Source organism: Cupressus sempervirens, chromosome 4, assembly GCF_028749045.1.
Source record: "Cupressus sempervirens isolate cs-2001-9-10 chromosome 4, ASM2874904v1, whole genome shotgun sequence".
NCBI classification, from domain to species: Eukaryota; Viridiplantae; Streptophyta; class Pinopsida; order Cupressales; family Cupressaceae; genus Cupressus; species Cupressus sempervirens.
Window position 1 is genome coordinate 327520297 of NC_143121.1, and position 23878 is coordinate 327544174.

General features: G+C 34.2%; 1 protein-coding gene across 1 annotated transcript in view; it reads left to right on the forward strand.

Annotated features, from left to right (window-relative positions):
• The first annotated feature begins 753 nt into the window (after window positions 1-753).
• LOC149561353 (GDT1-like protein 4) overlaps window positions 754-23878 on the forward strand; it is a 32034-nt gene continuing 8909 nt past the window's right edge. Inside the window, exons 1-5 of the mRNA XM_089827804.1 lie at window positions 754-900; window positions 1029-1127; window positions 1293-1365; window positions 1932-2017; window positions 18738-18796. Coding sequence (XP_089683930.1) covers window positions 754-900; window positions 1029-1127; window positions 1293-1365; window positions 1932-2017; window positions 18738-18796 — 464 coding nt within the window. The remainder of the gene's footprint in view (window positions 901-1028; window positions 1128-1292; window positions 1366-1931; window positions 2018-18737; window positions 18797-23878) is intronic.

Sequence of the window (23878 nt, forward strand, 5' to 3'; positions counted from 1 at the left end):
CCACCAATCTGGTTGGTGTATCTAGTCTTTTGATCTTCACATATTGCTTAAATTTTGAAATGGATTGACTGGGAGGCATTTATAGACTTGAGGTGGCTATAAGAGGATGCCTCCTCTGCATTATATTGTGCCAAAGGTAGCCATTACCACGTTCTCATGACTGAACCTCACAAGTCGCAGAGGGTATGGTAAATGGTGATCTACAGTATGCTAATATTTGTTTAGAGTTGTTGAAACTTGACTGGGCCTTCTTCCTTTACATCAATTATAGAGTTTTCTAGGGTGTTTGTGTGGCTGATGGTCTCTCTATAAATCTTCAATTCTATTTTAGATCAATTGAAGACCTTTCTATAAGGCAATTGTGTTTCCCATTTTTCTTATGTTCTTTCTATTACTGCCTCTTGCATGAGCAAAGGCATAGAATGTATTGAAACTCAGATACAAAAAAGCTTTTGATCACTTTGGAATGACATTTTGTGACATTCCCTAGTAGAAAATTCCAATTCCCAATGAGTAATCGTATGTCACTATGCTTTTAAATCAAATTAAGGAATAGTCATTGATTCATAATACATATGTCCTAATTCCTTACTTCTTTCCTAGTCACTAACCTTAAGAAGGATGATAGATTTACTATGCCAAGGGGGAATGAAATAGACTACAAGCAGGTTCCCTCAAGGATCTTACCTTCATATATTAGTTGATGATATACTGAAACCATTGTTTTTCTCTTTCCTTTGAATGTGATTTGTGATGGATACTTTGCAATTGGATATAGACTTTATGGAAAAGGGCTTGATTATGGAGAAGCTAGATATAATTAACGGTGCTTTAGAATCCCTTGGATTGGGTGTTCTTGATGGTTTTTTTGCAAGTTTTTCTATGATCATTGTTAGTGAGGTAGTATTCTATTTTTGAACATTTTTCTTTTAAATTGAATTCATTGGGATCATTGCACCATAATTGCCTCTTGCAGTATGACTTTTAAGACTTCTAGTATGCTAATTACATGTTTTTTTCCCTACAAGATTGGAGATGAGACTTTCATTATTACTGCACTCATGGCAATGCGTCATCCAAAGTCCATTGTCTTGTCTGGTGCTCTTAGTGCACTTATTGTTATGACTGTAAGTAAGACAGTTACTCTAGCATTGTATATTTTTGGCTTCAGTTTTGGAATACAATGTTCTTAATGGAAGTGATTTTGGTAAAGACATCTTTGTCTCATTCATATGGGGTTGGGCTTGAGAAAATACTGAATTGATTTAATTTGTATGATGTTGTGAGTGAAGGTGCTATCAAATGGATTAGGGCGAATAGTTCCAAATTTGATCTCAAGGAAGCACGCAAAAAGTATTGCTATAGGTAGGGAAGTGTACATACTATTTGAATGAGATACTATTCGACTTTCTTTTTGCATAGAGATTTTTCAATATTTTATCATATTAGAATTTCTTAGTGCTCTGAATTACAACCTCACCACGTCCAGAGATCTATGATACTTAGTTCTCTATTATTTGTTTGATTGCATACTCTGTGTTCCTTACTTATTTGATATTTCCTTTAGAAAACTTAAGACACCTATGTCCTATGGTATTCATCATTTTCCATTTGAATGTAGTGGGTGTTAGAGGATCACAAATATAATCATAGAGGAAACATTTTCCATCAAATGTCAGAAATGAAACCAGAGTTAGAAATTGGTCAGAATGCTTTTGTGACTACACTTTTTGACTGATTTATGATCTTAAACAAATTAAGAAGGATAATTGTTGGACTCATATTCTTTCTCAGAATGTAGAAGACCCTGTCTAGTAAAATTTACGTCCTGTGATATATGGAGACTTTATTCCTTTGTATGTGGTGGTTATGGTTGACTAGGTAATATATGCATTATATTATGATTGTTAACAAGTGATGCCTCTTTGCAGTTTTATATGCTTTTTTTGGCTTGAGTTTACTTTATATTGCCTGGAGGTCAGACTCAAAGAATTTGCAAAAAAAAGAGATGCAGGAGGTATGTTAATGTTTTCTCTCTCTTTACTAGACTACGAACTCTTGATATCAATTGGTTAGAGGATCATTTTTAATATATTTTCTAAGAAATTAAGTTTTCGTAGCACTTTGGATTATTTAAAACATTTTTTATCTTAGTTTCTGTTGATGTGATTTATATACTCCACATTTTACTTAACATCATCTCTGCAATCCAACCTTTTTCAAATCTTGTATAATTTCTACATATGTAGTTTATAAGTTTTATTGGCTCATGAGATCATTAGCAATGTTTATGTGCTTTCATGGGTTCTACTGGTTTGCCTTTGGTGACAGCTACAATTTTAATGTGTTTGGTGCAGGCATTTATTTTGACATTTTTGGCCGAGTGGGGAGATCATAGCCAAATAGTCACAATTGTAGTAAGTTGTCCCTTGGATTTACTCTTATCATTATGTTTTTTGATGATCTAGATAAAAAAATATTTAGAATTATTTCACATGTTGCTAGTTATTTACACTTTATAGTAGTTGTACTTCTGCTATACTTGCTTGATAAGCTGATGGTTAAATATTTGTTTTCCTCTTTGAAGGCATCTTTAATTCAACTTAAATAATTCTATTGTACTATTAAAACATTTGTAAAAATTACATCTTGGAAGCTCATTTTTATTGTTAGAGGATCATTTTGTAAACATTACATTTTGGTAATCATGCATGCATTGATATACTTACTTGTTCCTAAGTTTACAACAATATATCATGAAAATTTGAATATGAAATCTCTCCAAGATGCGTTTATTAAAACAAAATTCAATATGACTTCTCCATTAATTATAAGAAGGGGTAAACTGCCAAGCAGAGCTCCACTCAATGAGGACATGGTTGGAAGGGGAATCAAAGATGTAAACTATTACAGTGGCACACACTATATATATAATGGTAATGATGATAATAAAATAAATAAATTATAATCTGAAATATATAATAATAGTTAGTAAAAATGATAAATATGTATTACTATTATATAAATTTCCTATCCAAAACATTGTACAAGATGATGTACATGCACTCAAAGCTCTATGGGTCTATGGAACACTCCAAGCTATCTGGATTTTCTTCTGCACCTTATATGTAAAGAATTTTGTGTAGTAAGTATTCATTTGTCTATATTTTGAGCATTCCACTAGTCTTTCCTAAGTATTCTTTTCTCTATGTTGTTCCTCATCATATCTAGCTCCATGCACCAGTATTACACACTTGCAAAAGCAATTGTATTATCATATTGATTGCTGATTTATTTTTGGATATTGTCATTAGGGGAGGGAACCTTAGAAATATCCCCTCTTTGAGGAACACATCCCAAGAGAGGAGATGGCATTTCCTTGGCATATTGGCCTTCTGAGGATCCCCTCCTCTTAGAAATGATGAGATTTAGGGATCATGTATCCCTATGGAACATTGCTATCAAAATTACCTAAATTGGTAAAATTGCAAGGAATTTTAGTAGCTACCAGTAGTATTCCTATAAATATTAAGGTTGGCTATATCTAAGATGAGGAATTATGAGTGTTGGTTATGGGAGAGTCAATAACCTCTACCTATACATTAAAATATGGAGTACTATTTTATGATAATCAACTAGTGATATGTCTAAATCTGACAGTAAAAATGATCCTCTAACAGTAAAAATGAGCTTCCATAGTTGGAAGCACTAAGAGTGTTAGATCATTTGTCATTTCCTCCTTTATTTATAAATTATTATCTCAATAATAGGTCGCAAACAAGTTAACAAAAATGGTTGTGTTTTGTAGACTTTGTTTTTTAGTCTGATTCTAGTATCTACTCCTTGTTGGAGCATGGGGCTTCGGTTCACTCAAGCTAATGACAAAAAACTAGCTCTAGAGTTGAATGAAAATGCACAATTCCTTAAGAGTGATCTCACATAGAAATCACTATGCAGATTTGAATAATTTTCACTATGTAACTAAAGAAATAACAATTGGGTATATTACACAATTGCGCAAGTGAACATGTGTGGTGGTGATTGCAATGATACTACTTGGAAGTGAATGGCTAGCTTTAGCAAATTATCTTTGAACTTTATCATATTAGTTCATATCGTGTTAGAAGTAGCCCTCTGAACTTGTTTAGGAGGTTAGGTCAATCCTATAGCTAAGATAGCTATGAATTTGCAGTATTTAGTTAATAACCATAATATAATTAAAATCGAACTCATTTGATGTGGGAGGGTCCAGGATTGAACCCACCTAAGAATCAAAAAAGCTAAAATCAAACATTTCCATTCTAGTATTAAGTCCTTAATAGTAAACAAGTTTTCAGTATCCTAACCTGATCTAGCTCAAAAATAATTTTCAGTATCCCATTTTAGGATATTATAGTGGTATCAAAGTTGCAAGACTTGGTAGCCTACTAGGTTTTATTGCATGCAAAGAAAAGGTGGTCAATGCTTGTAGAAATTTAAAAGAACAATGATAGGGTTAGATCAATCTCCATTATCAAGTGAAGAAGAAGAAAAATAGATGTTTTCAGACATGATAAGATTGTTGAGTGATAATGATCTCTATTTGAGTTAAATGGCTCATAACACATCTAATGGTAGGACATTGGTGCATAGAGAAGAAAGCAACAAAACTATATACAATAAGGCACATTTTGTTGGTTGATCCTCATTGTCTATGCCCACTTTATACAAGAAGATGAAAATGTACAAGAAAAATTGGTGAAGGAAAATGAGAACACTAAACTATTGGCTAAATATGGGAGCCTTGAGACCAAATTTCTAATCAGCCATCTCTTTTAGGAACTACTTGGGTGTCACCAAATGAACAAGGGCTAGACAAAACTAGAACAATCAAGGAGAACAAAATTATGGCTTGTAGAAAAAGTTTAGAAATTTGTCAATGCCTCTATAATTAATGTCAAATTCTCCTAGACATCTGTTCCTAGGATGTCCTAGGATGGAGCGGCTGAAGGAGAACCCAGGTATGTATCTTAGGACAATGTAGGATTATTTGTTTGTGGTAGTAGTTAGATTTTAGCAAAATGTGAATGCCATCTCCTTGCAAGAAAGATTATCAAGCAACAAAGATGCTGAGTGATGTTCTTTGCTAATGCATAGGGTCTAATTTGGGCTTTCTGAGTCTATTGTTTGAAGTAGAGACATCAAATTTGTTGGGAAATTTTGGTCCACAAGGATACAAGGCTCAAGAAGAGTGTTGCCTGTCACACACAGATAAATGACCATGCATAGGTGATAAACATGAACTCAGAGCAACTCATAAGAGGATACAAGAATTTGCATCCTCAATCTTGGAGTGTGTCACTTCCCTAAATTTAACATTTCTATTATAAAGTAGTTCATTCTCAACAAATTAGTCACCTTTTGAAGCATATCTGGGTCATTTGCCTTCAACTCCAATTGACATAGCTTTGGAATAACAAGAAGAGAATGTAGCAGAAGATTTCTAAGGAGTTAGACATTAAAATTTGTTGAGAGGTCTAGACAAATTTAAGATATTAAAATTTGTTGAGAGGTCTAAACAAATTTAACTCCAAGTAAACTAACAATTGTAGAAAACTCAAAATATGTACTACCAAAGAAATGATCGATCAGCATACTACTTTTGATATGACAAAATTTCAATAATGTGAGGATAAATTAGTCCCTATCAGACTGATTGAAGTTACAATGAAAGTTCTTTTGGTTCAGTTTTGTGTATTTTTTGCAGAGAAGCTTTCCTATTTGGATTCTTTTGTCAAATTTGATTTTGACTAAATTTTTTGTTATTTTATATATTATATTTGCCAGCAAAGTATGTCTTTATGCTCCTCTGAACATTTGGCTTAAATTATTCACTAATACTATATGAATTATTAATGTTGTGAAATAGTTTATATGTTAGTGCCTTTTTAAGGTTATTATATCTACTTCAATCTCAAGCTACCATGAAGATGCCGGTAAATTTTTTTAGTTGTTACTACTTGGCACTAATAGGTAACAAATGTTGAATTATGTTGTAGGCTATGACATATTCCTCTATAGAAGAAACACAAATTTGGCATATTTATTTGTCATTAATGTATAGTGGGAGCTATTATGTTGAAGTATCACGCAGATTACTTTCTACTTCTTACTACAAGAGTTATTTGTTCTTTATTAAATATGTCAATTTTTGAGGATAAGACCTAAAAACTGTAGACGAATTTCTATACTGATCGAATGGTCAGAATCATTCTCTTAATTTGTTGCAAATTCTTTGCTAGAAATCTCTTTGAGTTCTGAAGCTGCTTTAGAAAACTTCCACCTTTTCCACCAACATTTAATACCTTGAACAATTTCTGGCTCTCTTGGATTTCTTGATAAACTTCTTTCATGCAAGGCTTTCTTTGGTTATAACATTTCAGATGATATTTCCATAAACGGTAGAATTTTATCGCTTATTTTATCATTGCTTTTGGTATAATTTTGGTCTTCATTAGAATGTTGTTGAAATCACTTTTGTGCTATTAAATTGCTTCGGAGACCTCTTTCTGATCTTGAAATAGCAGTGGGGATCTCTTCTGAGTGGCAATGAATTAGGGCATTTATTGCCACTTAATGAGCCCTTGAACTGATATTCTTAGTTTTATTGTGTTTTGAACCATGGGCAAGATGTATGTAATTGCAATGGTATCATTTGGAAGTAGTGTTCCAGTTGTTCGACTTTGGGATTGGATGTGATAATTTGTTTGAATTTGTGTGGATTGAAGGCTTTGTTCATTCATACTAGAAATACTGGTTGGTTCATTCGCTTTCTTAGCCGTGTTAGCATTCCTTGCCTTGTTTTGAAGCCTTTCAGTTAGCCACCTATTAAGATTTCCTTCTCTTGTTCTTGGGACGTTCTCTAAGTTCAAATTCTGATTGATGCTTATGGTGCTACTACATGATCATGAATTTGGCACCTTTATTCCTCAAAAATTTGAAACTTCATTCTAGTCAATTTTTCCTATTAGTTAAATCATCTAATTTTCATCAAAATATAACTGAAGTAATTGTTGACAACTCTTATTTATTTACACAACTCCTTTTTTGTTTTTGTCATGCCTGAATGCATGCTTTTTTAAACAAATATTATTAAAAAATTAAGTACACTTTGCTAATTGTTTACAGTTAAGTTAGTTCCTCGTTTGAAATGACTCTATGGGGTGTAGTTGAAATTGTATTTTCATTTTTGATGATGTCCATGACCTTATTCTTATTTTCAAACATTCTAAAGCAAAAAACTAAAAATATGCTAAATGTATAAGTTTTGACTCAAACCCTCCACGTAGTTGAATCCTGATAAATTAACATAATTTGATACACTGGAAACAGTACTCATGTGGGAATTAAAGTTACAACATCCATAAAGATAGAGGTTTCACACATCACATATCCTTTTTTTATTCATTGATTACATGATCAATAAACAAGTTAACTAAAATCTCTACATTTCATGTTATATCCATTTGCAGCATGTGCCTCCTAGTTGTGTTTTTGTGATGGGCGATAACTAGAAGAACAACTGTGACTCTCATGTTTGGTAAGTAGAGTGGAAGCTTAAGTTTCTAATAGACTGTGTGCCACGTATATTTTTATATCTAAATTTTAAATGGATTGACTCTAATTTGTCTTATTTTAAAATAGGGGATCTCTTCCTGTCAAGAACATTCTAGGAAGATATGTAATGTGTTATTTGCGACCGTCACAATTGGGATCCGACATATACAGACATCATTAGAAATTTAGAGGCATGAGATTTGCCAGGATGTTACTAGACAATAGCTTTTATGACAACATGAATTTATTTTTGTGGAGAAAATCCTAGTAGCAGTCATGCATCATATGCAACCTTCAAATATTGGCAGGGACCCTGGTGGACAGAAAACTAGTGGTTGTGAGTATGTGTCATTGGAGTATCAATTCTTGACTGGGGTAAAGCTTCTTAGGAAAATGATATCTATAGTAAAATGAGCAACTAAATATTCTACAGACTCACTTCTCAGTCACATAATTTGGTGGTTGTAATTTCCTTATGTTTCTGATTACGAGATACTACTTGAATTCTCCACAATTCAATGAATATAGAAACAGTTTCTTGTATTAAAGTAATATTTGAATGATTCTTAATTCTAAATGCATATACAATATGGTTTAGATCAAAATAATTATGATTTCATAACAATCAAGATGATATATATTTGCTATTTCTGATATACAGGAAATTACATGCAATGATTGAGGAAATTCTTAGTACCTTATATTGTTCGTTGTGTTTGATATACAAGTAAGAATTTGCAAATATGCAGGTCGTCTCTAATATAACTTTATATTTATGCTCTAAATATTGTGATAAGTTGTCTAATATGACAATATAAATATACTCAAAGATGATGTCATTTCTAATGGTAGACTTTATATGCCTGCACTGAATGGGTGCCAAAGGCAATATGCTCTCTTACAGAGCGATCATTATGAGATACAAAATATAATAAGTTCTTCCAATCATCCTGAGTTGAATGATAGAACTACCTTTTTACAGCTTTCATTAGAAATGATTAGTCATGTTGTAAATGACGTGAGTTATATCTCTTTTTAGTCGCACCCTTTCATAATAATCTCTAATCACTTCTCTTATGATCCAGATTGGTTTGTTCACAATAAGCATTGGGTGGGGGTGACTTGGTGAGCTGACCTAAGGGGTGGACTTGGTGAGTGAACATAAAGAGTCCACTTGGTGAGCGTACTTGAATTGTCAGCTTGGCGAGCTGACTAGGGGAGTCGGCCTGGCAAGCTAACATGGCGAGTCAACTTAAAGTGGCGAGTTGGTGGGGCAAATGGGGGTGACTTGGTGAGTTGACCTGGAGAGTTGGCCTAGGGGGCAGACTTGGTGAGTGAACTTAGAGAGTCAAATTGGTGAGCGTAATTCAATTGTCAGCTTGGCGAGTTGACTTGGGGAGCCAGATTGGCCATCTAACATGGTGAGTGGCCTTAAAGTGGCAACTTGGTGGGGCAAGTTGGCGAGCCGACTTAGTGAGGCCACTTAGAGATGCGACATGGCGAGCTAACTTGGTAAGCAAGCTTGATGAGTGGACCTAAAAACTGACCTTGATGAGGCACTTTGGTGGGGTGACTTGATGACCAAACTCAAAGAGTCAACTTGGCGAGCATACTTGAACAGTCGACTTGGTGGGACAAGTTGGTGAGCCGACTTAGCGAGTCCACTTGGTGAGGCAAGAGGTGAGTCAACTTGGTACGGCAACTTGGAGAGCTGACTTGGTGAGCGGACTTAAAGATTGAACTTGATGACGTGCTTTGGTGGGGTGACTTGATGAGCGAACTTAAAAAGTCAACTTTGTGAGCATACTCGAACAATTGACTTGGTGACATGACTTGGTGGGCTAGCTTGACGAGCCGACCTGACGTGCGTACTTGAACAGTAGACTTGGTGAGCTGACTAAAAGAGTCAACTCATTGAGGTGACTGGGTGGGAGTGACTTGGTGAGCTGACTTGGAGAGTTGACCTAGGGGATGGGCTTGGTGAGAAAACTTAAAGTGTCAACTTGGTGAGTGCACTTGAATTGTCAGCTTGGCGAGCAAACTTGGGGACTTGGTGGGACATGTGGGCGAGCTGACTTGGTGAGGTGACTTGGTGGGTTGACTTGTTGAGCTGACCTTAAAGAGTCAACTTTATGAGCATACTCAAACAATCGACTTGGTGACATGACTTGGTGGGCTTGGCGAGCTGACTTGGCATGCATACTTGAACAGTAGACTTGGTGAGCTGACTTAAAGAGTCAACTCATTGAAGTGACTCGGTGGGGGTGACTTGGTGGATTGAATTGGAGAGCTGACCTAGGGGGAAAACTTGGTGAGCAAACTTAAAGAGTTGACTTGGTGAGTGTACTTGAATTGTTAGCTTGGCGAGCTAACTATGGGAGTCGGCCTGGCAAGCTGATATGGCAAGTTGACTTAAAGTGGCGAATTGGTGGTGCAAGTTGGTGAGCTGACTTATCGAGGCCACTTGGTGAGGTGACTTCACGAAGTGACTTGGTGAACCGACCTACTAAGTGTACTTAAAGACTAACCTTGATGAGGCACTTTGGTTGGGTGACTTGATGAGAAAACTTAAAGTGTCAACTTGATGAGCGTACTTGAACAGACGAGTTGGTGACATGACTTGGTGTGGTGATTTTGTTAGCTAACTTGGCGAGCGTACTGGAAAAGTCTACTTGGCATGCCGACCAAGTGAGTTTACATGGTGAGCGAGCTTAGAGAAGCAACTCTATGGGGTAACTTCATAAGCCCACTTGCTGGGGCAAGGTGGTAAAAGCACTAGGTGAGTTGACTTAATGAGTCAACTCATTGAGGTGATAGGGTGGGGTTGACTTGGTGAGCTGACCTAGAGAGTTGGCCTAGGGGGCAGACTTGGTGAGCAAACTTAGAGAGTCGACTTGGTGAGCGTACTTCAATTGTTAGCTTGGCGAGCTGACTTGGGGAGTCGACTTGGTGATCTAACATGGTGAGTAGGCTTAAAGTGGAAACTTTTTGGGGCAAGTTGGTCAGCCGACTTAGCGAGGCCACTTAGAGACGTGACATGGCGAGCTGACTTGGTGAGCAAGCTCGATGAGCAGACCTAAAGACTAACATTGATGAGGCACTTTGGTGGGGTGACTTGATGACCAAACTCAAAGAGTCAACTTGGTGAGCATACTTGCACTAGTGCATTTGGGTTCATTTTTTGACCTTCATTGATCAAATTTTTGACCCAATTTTCGACCAAATTCGACCAACCCATTGGTCAAAAATTTTTTGGTCAAAATTTTGACCAACTCATTGGTACATGATTTGTCTCAATCATATAACTAATTATATATTTTCATATTAATTACCGTCAATGTTTTTCAGGCATTCTATAAAACAGTTCACATGCCTTGCATATGATATGACATTTTGCATGCATCTTGCACTGTCTCTCATCCGGCCAATGATGGATTGAGTAGAGTGATCTGAAACCATGATGCTAAAAAACACACAATCAAATCCAAAATGAACTTGCACTACAAATGGATTGTGGAAATCTGATATTGGTAAAACTGCATGCATGTCTACCAGGAAAATCACAACTTAAACATTTATTTGTCTTGGTAGACATGCATGAAAAATTAACAATATCAAATTTCCACAATCCATTTGTAGTGCAAGTTCATTTTGGATTTGATTGTGTGCTTTTTAGAATCATGGTTTCATATCACTCTGCGTAATCCATCATTAGTCAGATGAGAGAGTGTAGGATGCATGCAAAATGTCATATCATACACAAGGTATGTGACTATTTTATAGAATGCCTAAAAAAAATTTACACCTACTTATTGGTGGAAATTTTCACCTTCATTGGTCAAAATTTCCACCAACGCCTAGGTTTTTTCTACCTTTGTTGGTGGAAATTTCCACCAACGCCCAATTTTTTTCCACCTTTCTTGGTCAAAATTTCTACCTGTCATTGGTCAAAATTTCTACCAATGCCAAAAATTTCCACCTTCATTGGTCGAAATTTCCACCAATGCCAAAAAAAAATTCCACCTTTGTTGGTCGAAATTTCCACCTTCATTGGTCGAAATTTCCACCAACACCAAATTTTTCTCTACCTTTGTTGGTCGAAATTTCCACCAACGACCAAATTTTTTTCTACCTTTGTTGGTCAAAATTTTGACCAATTCCTTATTGAACTTCGACAATAGTTGTGGAAGGTTTTCGACCAATAGATTGGTCAAAATTTTGACCAACTAGTGAGTTGGTCAAAATTTTGATCGAAAAAATATCGACTAATGGGCTGGTTGAATTTAGTCAAAATTTGGTCAAAAATTGGGTCGAAAATTTGACCAATAAAGGTCAAAAAATGAACCCAAATGTACTAGTGATCCATAAAATAGATTACATCTCTTAAGGGTCCCATGATGTTAAATCACATTTAAGATTAATTAATACTAAATCTGATACATAACAAATCCACATCAAAGAATAACTACAATTACAAATCTATTTTAATAATATACAATTATATTGAATACCACTTGGAAATAATCAGAATGTGTAATCATCCACTGTACAAGTCACATGATATGAAAAACTCAAAGAATATACATCATAAAATAAATTACATCATCTTGTAAGATCTCTGAAATCAAATACAATGCAACAGAGTATAACCATCCATCAGAAACACAAGATAAAAAAGAAAGGTAATACAATATAGGAAACTCTAGCAACGACATCCAATTGTCAGATCTCAATGGTATAAGAAAAATACACTACCACCTGACCTCGTGGAACCTAAATGGCCCACTCCCACCATGGTGAGGAGATAGTCTCAACTCCCATGTGAATATCAATCCCAAATGTCAAATCCAACATTTAGGTTAAGGAAAAACTAAGAGAAATCTATCTCAAAGGTACCAAGTCACAAATGAAATCTAAACCCATAAGCAAAAGAAACATGTAGGAAATCTACTATGTATGTGGGCAAGTGTCATCACATGAGCCAACTCTAAGGTTATGAAAGCCTCTCTAGACTCTGCTTCCCTAGTGTCTCTATGTGGTACCAGTATCCTTTCATATAGACAAGACATAGTAATGAAGAAATGTTGCAACCAAGCATCCTATCTACTCCAATTCTAGCCTATACTAGCACTCAAGGCATGGGCAAGGAAAAATACAATCTCTTATTAATTCATTTTAAAACCCATTTAATCAAATTTTATCACTTATTAAAACAACTTACAATGGGTTACCCAAGCAACCGCTTTAGGCCTTTGACCTCCATTGCAAGCCACTTTCCAACATACACATAGATTACCTACCCTAGGCTCATAAAAGTACAACTCATAAAATCATAATTTTCACCTCAATTCTTTGCAAGCAACTGGAAAGAACCTATAGATAAAACACAATATTCACTTCAGTCCTTTACAAGCAATTGGAAAGCACCTAAAGACCAATCATAATAATCACCTCAGTCTTATACAAGCAACTAGAAAGCATCACAAGATAACTGATCGAAACTCAAAGGTTACACCAGGAAAATCATACCATTCACCTCAGTTCTATACAAGCAATTGGAAAGCATTAACAAACAATAGATAAAACTCATCCTAGAAGACATGTGACTACATCACAATGGTTGGGTAGAAAAGATCATATAGATAACATCATCATATAACAAAAATCCCCAAACCTCTGGTAAACATCTTGATTGGTCAAAGAACTAAGTCAAACCCGAACACCAACACAAAAGAAAATATACATTATAGCAGTGTAGTTTATAGTTTTTTTGGTTTTGAAAAGATAAGAATTTGATTTAACATAGAGTTCTAGTTTTTGTGTATCCAAATTCATGTTTGCTAAGGTTTTTGGATCCATGATTATTCCAAAAATAACATTTCTTGAAATTTTAAATGAAAAGTTATTTTAAATAACAATATTAGGAAAAAAATGTTTAATCAAATTTAAACCGACATTTTATTTAACGACTTCTTATTATTAAATATGATCATTATTAAAATATATTTAAAACAACCTCATAATTAAATATTATTATTAAATTAACTAATAATATTAATAAAATAATAATAATACTAACAATCTTAATAATAATGATATTAATAATTAATAATTATACTAATATTAATAATATAAAGTAACTTATATATTAAAAAAACACAAAAATATTGCGATTCATATCTCACATCTCATTTATGGGAAGCTGCCTAGTGGCTTGGTTGCCAAAGACAACCACTACCTTAGTAGCATCCATTGCTATGGCAGCTGTTGCTTTTGCATATATATTTTTAATTTAATAAAAACATGAAAAATAGTACCTCCTTCATATTAAATTCACACAGTTTGAATTTGCATGGGTAATTTTGAAACACCATTTTAATGTATAAAATTATCACAATAAATTTATTTACTTTGGTAAATTTACAATTTTTTTAATCAATTAACACAATAGATCTGATAGGAAAAATAAGAAAAACCAATCGATTTTGTATATTAAATTTATTTTCTTCTCCAAACCCTACCTAAAATAAAATACATTTATGTACATTTACAAAATGAGGGTTTCTAATTTTCAAATCATATACAAATGTTTTCAAAAACAAGGAACAATTAAATTTAACAAACAAGGGTTTCAACCCAAATAAAATTTTGAAAACAATTTCCATTCAAACACAAAGAAGACAAATATTTAAATGAAAGAGACTACTATGCAAAACCCACAAGATCCTACTTGGATATGATGCTAAACAATAGATGCACAAAGCTTGCAAGTAATTTCCTTTTCTTTCAAAAACCCTCTTCTCAGAAATTGGCTCATCTAAAAATCTTGGTATGGAGAAATGAGCTCTAATTCCTTAATAAAGAGCTTTCCCCAATTAGGGCTTCGATTTTGCAATCACATGAAATATTTTCCTTTATTATTTTATTATTTTAATTTCACATGCATTCTCTTTACAATTTAATTAAAATAATCTTTATTAAATTTATTTCCTTCTCTCTCTTATTAAATCATAAGAAGTTTTTAATAATATACTTATTAATTTAACTAATAATAATATTTAGAGTTTATTATAAAAATGAAACTCCTACATAATAATTATCAAATTAAATAAATATAATTACGCCAAAAATAGACTTAATTAAATCTTTTAAATTTAATTCTTTTATTTAATTAATTTTTCAATATAATTAAATATAATTAAATAATGATTTATTATTATTATTATTATTTTAAATTAAATCATTTAATACTCTTAATTTGATTTAATTATAGTTGAAAATCATAACAAACCCACAAATCCAAATACAAAAACTCAACTGAAAGACAAGACACATATTCAAAATCTAGGGTCAAAATCACAAATTCACGTCACTTGACAAATTCATAAGGGTAAAACTTAGGTACTTGTCTTACTTTCTAGGACAATTGGCTTAGGGTTAAGATTTGGACTCAAGAATTATCTCCCCTCTTTTACCATTGAAATATTGCGATAGGGCACACTCATCTTGGCAATTCTGGGAAGTTGATGCTCGGTACCTGCAATCTACATAAAATTTGAACATGTACACACACATCTAATATAAATAAATAGGCAATGATGGGGAGTGGTGTATTATATAGATCCTGACTAATAGGTGACTATGACTCCCTCTTTTAATCACATCAGAAACCAAACATAAGGTAAAACATATAAGTACACTGAGACATGCAAGTATGGGGTAAGTAACCATAGAACTATATATAAATAATCCATCTAACTATCATCATGAAATAATTGTAATCATTGGATGAACATACTTATATCATAATGAAAATAATCATGAACACATGAAATAAGTAACTCATCACATAAATCATCTGAGTATGAAATAACATCTAATCAAATCTAGTAACCAAGTACCATTAATCATAAAATTGACCGAAAAGAATCTGACAATCCAACATGAAAAGTAAACTAGGGGTAGGCATTATACATAAACTAATATGCTTTAGCCAAAAAAACTAGGACCCCTGCCCCTTATTCTTTAGTTAGTTTTTATAAAAAATTATCACTATGTTGTGTTATCTTTTTCATAGCATCCACACTCTTAATTTTTATAATTTGTATTTGTTGGAAATACAATAGGGAAATTAAAATTTGAGAGGATGGGGGGGGTGGGTGAATTAGTCCTTCAAAACATTAACCATAAAATCATTCACCACACATCCATCTCACAATTTGCGTGTAAATTGAAATAACTAGTTAAACATATTCATCCATAGCATGAAAGCAAATAACATTCAACACATACATGAAACAAGATATTTGGTTACCCATAAACCCTCCAATGAGAAGGTAAAACTAGGGTGGGGATGACACCCACAAATGTTCACTACTTTAATTATAAAGTGTATCCAATGAAAGTTACAATGTTTGATCATAAACTATGATCCACCCTATGAAAAGTATGCCTTGTTAAAGGGTTACAAGATTATTAGATCTTACCTTGTTAAAGGATTTCAACACCATGTTAGAAGTGTTCCTGACTAAAGGACTTAAACTTACAATGAAGTAAGCACCTTATTAAAGAATAAATAGAACAACATGTTAAGATTACTCTATTGAGAGATTTAACTAATTCACCTTTTAGAATGTCTCAGCAATGATCTTACAGTTAGCACTTTGCTGCTAGATAACAGATCACGTCTTTGCGTGTATCCTTGATACTCTATGATCAAATGTGTGACTTCTATCCTCTAACTTCTTTCCTCTGTTCTCCTTTAACCAATTTTTTCATGTATATCTCAATTCACAACTCCTTAGCCACCATGAATGCTCTGTTTGCACATGCAAACTTCTCTCTCCACACATACAATATTTTAGGGTTTTCCTTCCTTAATAAGATAGGGTTAGGTATGAATCAATGATTGTGATTCACCCATTTTGTTGCTTAATCCATCCCTTTCACTGATTGGTTGCATGTACTACATATGGATCCTCAATATAGATTCATTCTTATCATCTAGAATTAGAAAATAATCCTTAGGTTGGCTCCAAAATAGTTTACAGAGAAGTTTGTGCCATTACAAACAACTATGTCTAATATTTTTTTACCCAGCACTTGAAGTCTCTGATGCTTGACATCCACTGTATCTTCAATGCTATAACTCGGCCTCTGAATGACTCGACATCCATTGATCACTTGACATTAACTATCTGGTTCACACTTGAGTGACTCAGTAGATATTGTATATCTCACTCGACATATACTATTTGACAACTCATGCTCACCATACATTACTTGTTCAACATGAACTAATTTCTATCTGATAAATGACTTAAGTATATTGTCAGTCATATATCAAAACCAATCCGAAATCAACAATCTCCTACTTTGACATGAGTGGCAAAAAAAACACTTGGTCATGCATGAATAACCTTATCTTATGAGCATAACTCAAATAATCTCTATTCTGTACTTGGCTTACATACACAATTTCAAAACTTCAAAATTTTGCAAAACTTGTGACTTATTAGTCATACCTAAAAATTCTATAACTCTGCCTGAGTTGATTGTTCTTTTCTAAATATGAGTACTCCTCCAAAGTAGATCTGATGTACTATTGTGCTGGCTCTGTTTCTCTGTATTGACTCCCCCTTTTTTGGGTCTCCTCCAAAACTTATACATTCATTCTCTTTTGTATCAGTCAAAATCCATTCTCCCCTTTTTATCCCATTCTCCCCCTTTTTGACACTTATGTCATGGGTGGTACACAAATAATGTGTTTGTCCAAGAATGATTTATGGACCTTCATTATGAACTTTAGTGTTGCATCCCAGTTGTCACATGCTACCTCTAGAAATTTGATTTGAATGGCTAACTTGACAACAAGGTTAACTAGGCCTTCATGAGTAGAAAGATGAGGATCTTTCTTCATCAATGTTTCTGCAAAGGCTAGTTCCTTGTGTAACACCTCCATGTGAGGGGTCAACATGAACTAGATGCTGATCAGTGTAGCCCGAATGTTGGTATGTAGTGCCTCTCATGTTTGTAGTCCGTACCTTATTATATTTTGATTCGAGAGACACTTGTACTCATGTTATTATTTCTACATTTGAGATGACCTAAGGGTCGGATGTTATACTTTGATTTCAATATCATAGATGCTATACTACTATGCTATGTAGTTGATCATATTTGTATGTTGATGCCATTTTGAGATGCTAGTATGTTTTATGATAATGTCTGGTTATCTAGCATTTGGACATATCCCTCATTATGTTATGTGATGGATTTAATGCTATGGTTATTTATTTCATTCTACTTCATTATGCTTTGTGCAAATATGAGTGATGTAAATGGATTATTTTAGTATAATTAAATTAATGGTTAAATTAGGTATTTAATGCATTTATTGCTTTGGCCATGTTATTATATGCAATTGCACTTGATCATGTATTTTAGTGTGCAGGATTTATATCCCTGGCAGTGGCACATGGAGTTAGTGGTTCAACTATTCATATTTACCAATGTTGTCCATGTATGGTTGACATATCTTATTTAAATGTTTAACTTAAACCTTCTAGTGATTTGATAAATCTGGACTCATTGCATTATGTGACTATACTTGTGAACGTATCTGTACATTTAGAGGTTCTCTTTGTCACGAAGGTTGTTAAGGAAATTTCTATGATTTTGGGGTTTTTGGGCTTTATTTAATTTATTTTTAATTTTTGGCAAATTTTCCATAGATGAATTCCAATTACTTGGAATAGCCTGTTTTCATTTGGGTTGATTTGAGGTTTAACTAGGTTGGCTAGTCATTTGCTCTAATCAATGATTCACTCAAAAAGTGAATAAGTATTGAAAGAGGAAATTAATTCCTCACTTCTCACTTTTGGAAATTGATAATTTGAGAGCTTTTTCCAAAATCCTCTTTTAGAGGATTATGTTTCTGTTCATTGTGAGAGTAGCGGGAATGGGATCTTTGCGAGGTTAGTCTCATTGGATTCATCTTGGTGAGACCTTGCTTTCTTGTGAATTTCAACAACTTTTGTGGGTTATTTATTTTATTGTGTTGTTTCCTATTTCTACCCCTTTTATTGTTAGGTAGGGCTCTCCTTTTTTTGTGTTTCAACTCCATTTTTGTTGTTTGTTAGGAGGCTAAGAATTTATTTTTCCTTCCGTTTCTATTTGTTAGTTCTGCCCAGTTGGTCAGGTATGAACATTTTTCCTATTTTCAAGATGAGGGTTTGGAGTTTCACACTGTTATGCTAGCTATTTTTGCATACAGTTCCCAAACTTGTATTTTATTAGATTTTTGAGGCTTTTATGCCCTAAGACTAAATGGGTTTTATTTTTGAAGTTTTCTAGTTTTTGGATTTTTACCCCATTTTGCACGCCGCTCTATTTTCTCAAGTTTTCTTGGCATGATGTTGGTCGTGGATCTGAATCATCCATTGGGATGCCAGTTAGATTAGTGCTACACTTTTATTTTGCATTGGGATGCATGCCACACCTATTCTCTAGAGTCTATTTTCACTTGAGTGTTATTTTTGCATAGTGTTCTCATCCATTCCTTGTATTATGATCTTTGTTAGGTGACTTGTGAGGCCTGATCTTCTGTGGTACTTCTAGGAGTTATGATCATTTGGGGTTGGGTTGGGAATGTGCATGTCTATGGGCACTCATCATTGGATGACCATGGGTAGGGTAGGGTAGCACCATGGAGGGGCTTCTATCTCGTAGCCTGGTGACCATTACCTAGTGGGTTGGCAGAGGAATTTTTAATTAAGTTATAACTAAATAAAACACTGGGTGGTAATAAAATTTAAGATAATTAAAAGTCAGATTGTGCTCCTTCCGTTAGGAAGTTGATACTACCTCGATTGTGCACCTTCCATTTGGAAGTTGATTCTTTCAATACTAGCTTGGGCTTTCTGATGCCAAGTGACTCTCCATGTTGCCAGCCATTCCTTGTGTTATGATCTTCATGATGGTGGTGTGCTACACACGAGTATGTACACATGCATTTTTTAGGTGACTTGTGAGGCCTGATCTTTCGTGGTACTTCCAAGAGTTATGATCATTTGGGGTTGGGTTGGGAATGTGCATGCCTATAGACACTCATCATTGGATGGGCATGGGTAGGGTATCACCATGGAGGGGCTTCTATCTCATAGCCTGGTGACCATTTCCTAGTGGGTTGGCAGAGGAATTTTTAATTAAGTGATAATTAAATAAAACACTAGGTGGTAATAAAATTTAAGATAATTAAAAGTTGGATTGTGCACTTTCCATTGGGAAGTTGATGCTGCCAACACTAGTTTGGGCTTTTCGATGCCAAGTGACTCTCCATCTTGTCAGCTCCTACATAGTAACCCATTGAGTGTCTAACTAGGACCTGTAGTACTTGCATTGTCTCATGTTCTTAGTTTTATTCATCATTATTGTTTAGCATGAGTGTTAGCCATGGATTTTTTTTATGTATGTTTTTGGTTGGATCATTATCTCCATTAGCACATTGGGAGTGAACCTACGAGTTTCACATGGTTGGGAGGTGTAGCTACCTATACCACTACTAGGGATTGATGTACAAAGATAGTCTATTATTCCAGTGTGACCTTTGCTTGATGTTTTCACTTGATACTTTGGGTTCTAGAATATGCTTACTTGTGATTTATGCTTTCAATGGAATGCTTGGATATCATGTTTAGATGATGTTAGTTTATTTGACGCATTCCATTATTATGATATTTAGCATATGATTAGATAATGTGATTTTCTTAGTTGGAGTATCCATTTCTTTTTGGGTTAACATGTTAGATTTCCTTGTTCTTATGATGTTATTACACTTTAGTAGTGACGTCCTCATAAGACAACTTCGACTATCTAGTTAGCAATTTTGGATGTTACACATGGGGGATGGCTATGATCTTTGAGGTCTCATGATGCTATTATGGTTGGGAGGAACCACACACTTAGTTTGGTTGTTTTAAGCTCATTGTGATGTTGCTTTTTGTTCATTTCCTTCACTGCTATATTTAGATGGTTAGATTTAGTTTTCATCTTTCAGTGGTTATGATTCGAGTATCTATGCCTCGATTGTGGATCTCCAGGTGTGGAGGAATTATCTTTCCCATCTTTTTATCCTTTTTTTTTTCTAGTGTATTGCTTTGGTTCCTCGTGCAAGATTGTACTTCCTCATGCGAGAGTGTGAAAGTTTCATGTAGTTCTTTGCATTTCCTCGTGTAGCTCCTGGCACTTCCTTGTGTGAACTTCAACACTAGTGTAGTTATTTTTTGATGTTGATCTTGGCATTTCCTCTCACGAGATGGTGTTTCCTTGCATGATTCATTGTACTTTCTCACGCGAAGAGGTACTTTCTCGCACAAGACTGTTAATTGTTAATTCTCTTGCACAAAAAATAAGGGGCATCTCCATTATTTTTCAGAGAACACAATTTAGACTTTTGAGTACCCTTTAGGAATGCTAGTGTTTCCTTGCATTGATAGATCAGAGATTTTGTGTTTTAATGTTGTCTTTGGTTTTTTGTTCTTCAGTTTGGTTGTGTCAGTTTTGGCAGTTGGAGATTTGTTGATGTTTGGATGTTTAGTTAGTCTTCTATTGCGATCTTTTGATATTCATATGTTGATTGTTGCATACATCCATACTTTGTTTTTATTTTAAAAATTGTCTTGGCTTATTTTATCCTTGTTCCAAGGATCTCCGAGTGGGGCATTATGTGGCATCTTGAGCTTGCAAAACTACCAACTGACCTTGTGCTGACAACAAATTTTTGAAATGAGACCGAATTTGACTAGGAGATTGTTGTAGGATTTTACCTGTTGACTTCAAATCTCCCTCCAAGTGGTCAATGAGTCTCTGCACTTCTTGTGTGAACAAAGGTGCATCATGCAACTTGGTGTAAAGAGAGAAATGTTCTCCAACACTTTCTTCACACCATCAATTTTGGTTGCTAACTCAACCTAACTAAGTGCAATGACACTTGTTATCTTTTCAATTATCTTGTCATGAAATTTCTTCATAGACCATTCTAACAATTTGACATTTGCATTGAAGTCTTCATCTTTTAACATCTCCACAATATTTTCCAATTGCTCAATGATTGGCTTGGCTTCATCAGGTGCAAGTAGGCTAAATGCATCAAGAAATATGTCCTTGATGTCATGCAGTGTTTGTTTCTACCTATGCTCCCTTATGAGTAGTTCTTGGTGTTTCTTTCTAGCTAGATCATCCTACAATATGGTGTAGGAGCACGTCTATGACAGGAAGACAACCTACAATATGACTAAAATGCAAGGCACAAAGCAAATATCAAAAAGTTTTGAGTTTAAAATCTAAAATTTGAAATGTTTGTGTGTGTGAGTTTAGAGTTTTATGTTTTAAAATAAATGTCCTTTTTTTTGTGGTGGAAATGTTTAAGTGGCATTCTTATAAGCCTACCCAACATTATTCACTTAGGACTTAGTATGAGTTTATTTTAGATTATTTTGGGTGTGTTAAAGGTTTCTAATTTTTGAAAATGTTTATGAAAAAAATCAAAAGGAAGAAAATGATGAATATTCCTAAAGCACCATGTGTAGGCATTCAAAATATAACCACCACAAGAAAGCTATGATGGATTTTTGGGAGTTACATTAGAAGGTGAATATTCCTAAAGCACCATGTGTAGGCATTCAAAATGTAACCGCCACAAGAAAGCTATGATGGATTTTTGGGAGTTACATTAGAAGGTGAATATTCCTAAAGCACCATGTGTAGGCATTCAAAATGTAACCGCCACAAGAAAGCTATTATGGATTTTTGGGAGTTACATTAAAAGGTGAATATTCCTAAAGCACCATGTGTAGGCATTCAAAATGTAACCGCCACAAGAAAGCTATGATGGATTTTTGGGAGTTACATTAGAAGGTTTTTCAAAAAGAGAAAGAGTGCATATTGTAAGAGAGATTTTTTTTGGGAGAAAGTGAATAGAATGAAGTTCTTGAATTTTCCTGTAATTTTCTTAAGTTTTTAGTGTTGTATAGATGTGATTGTGTAGTATTCTACATACATTTTTCTATTTGTATTTAAATCAACAATTTGGAAGAAATTTGAAAATCAGATCTTAATAGTTTAATAGTTTCTTATTTTTCATTTTCTATCAGCCAGATCTCTCTGTTGTTTTGAGAGTGGTCTTTGCATGGTGATTTTCTAAAGGTTTTGATATCCTCTGCATCATTTTTGGTATCAGAGCCCAGAAAAAGATCTGGGTAGGGAAAGGTGATTTGGTATTTGATTTTGAAGTTATATGGGGTTCCATGGATGAAAGAATCAAATCACATATTTGTTTATGAATGCTGAAGGAGAAGGGATCCAAAGGATTTTTGGATTGATTTGTTATTAAATCACTTAGATGAATCAAAGGAAGAAAATCACTATCATTTGAAAGAGAAATATCTGAAGTTGAAACTATTGCATGCATGTCAAGATTCCTTAAATCTGAAGCTTCCTAATTTCGGGTAGTGTGGTGGAAAGCCTTTCCTTATTTTTTCATGAAGTATTTCCTTGTTATGCATGATATATTTTTGGAAATATTATTGAATATACTCTCATCTAGTTCAATTTTGGTTCATTTTCATATAGAAATGAGCAAGTTATGCACAATTCTGTGAAGCTGGTCTGTTCAGATTTTAGATTTACAGTCCAAAGAAAAATTTATAACAGTCACGTATGGTTTCATAGAGACCCAACAATTGGTGGGAGGATAGTTCATTATGTTTTGAACAATTTTCATTCTTTCCAAAAAAATTTATCTCATGATTTGAGGGGTCAAACAAACCCGTTTCTAAAAACTGTCCTATTTACTATCACTGTTACTACAGGAAGGCAGCAGTTTGGAAAGTCTTTTCTTTCTTGATTTTCATGGTGTCAGGAAGGAATTTGTTTGAGAGAAATTCAATTTTAATATTTGGAAATAAATTTCCAGCTCTAAAATCAGTAGCATTGAGTTGAAAAATTTGTTTTGGTCATGGTTAAAGTATGGTTAGTTTTCTTTAGTTGAGGGGATAAGTGTTTGACAAAATTCTTGTCATTGTGAAGACACAATTACCACTACTTGGAGTCAATGAGTGAAAGAACAAGACTGATTTTTTGGGTGGAAAAAGATTTGTTTTGTTTAAGTGTCCTATGTTGCTGAAGCATTTTATGTTCATGTAGCAGATTATGTTACTGTAGCAAAATACAATGTGCAAATTGTGAAAGTTTCCAGATTGATGAGTTTGAGCCTTTGAAGCAA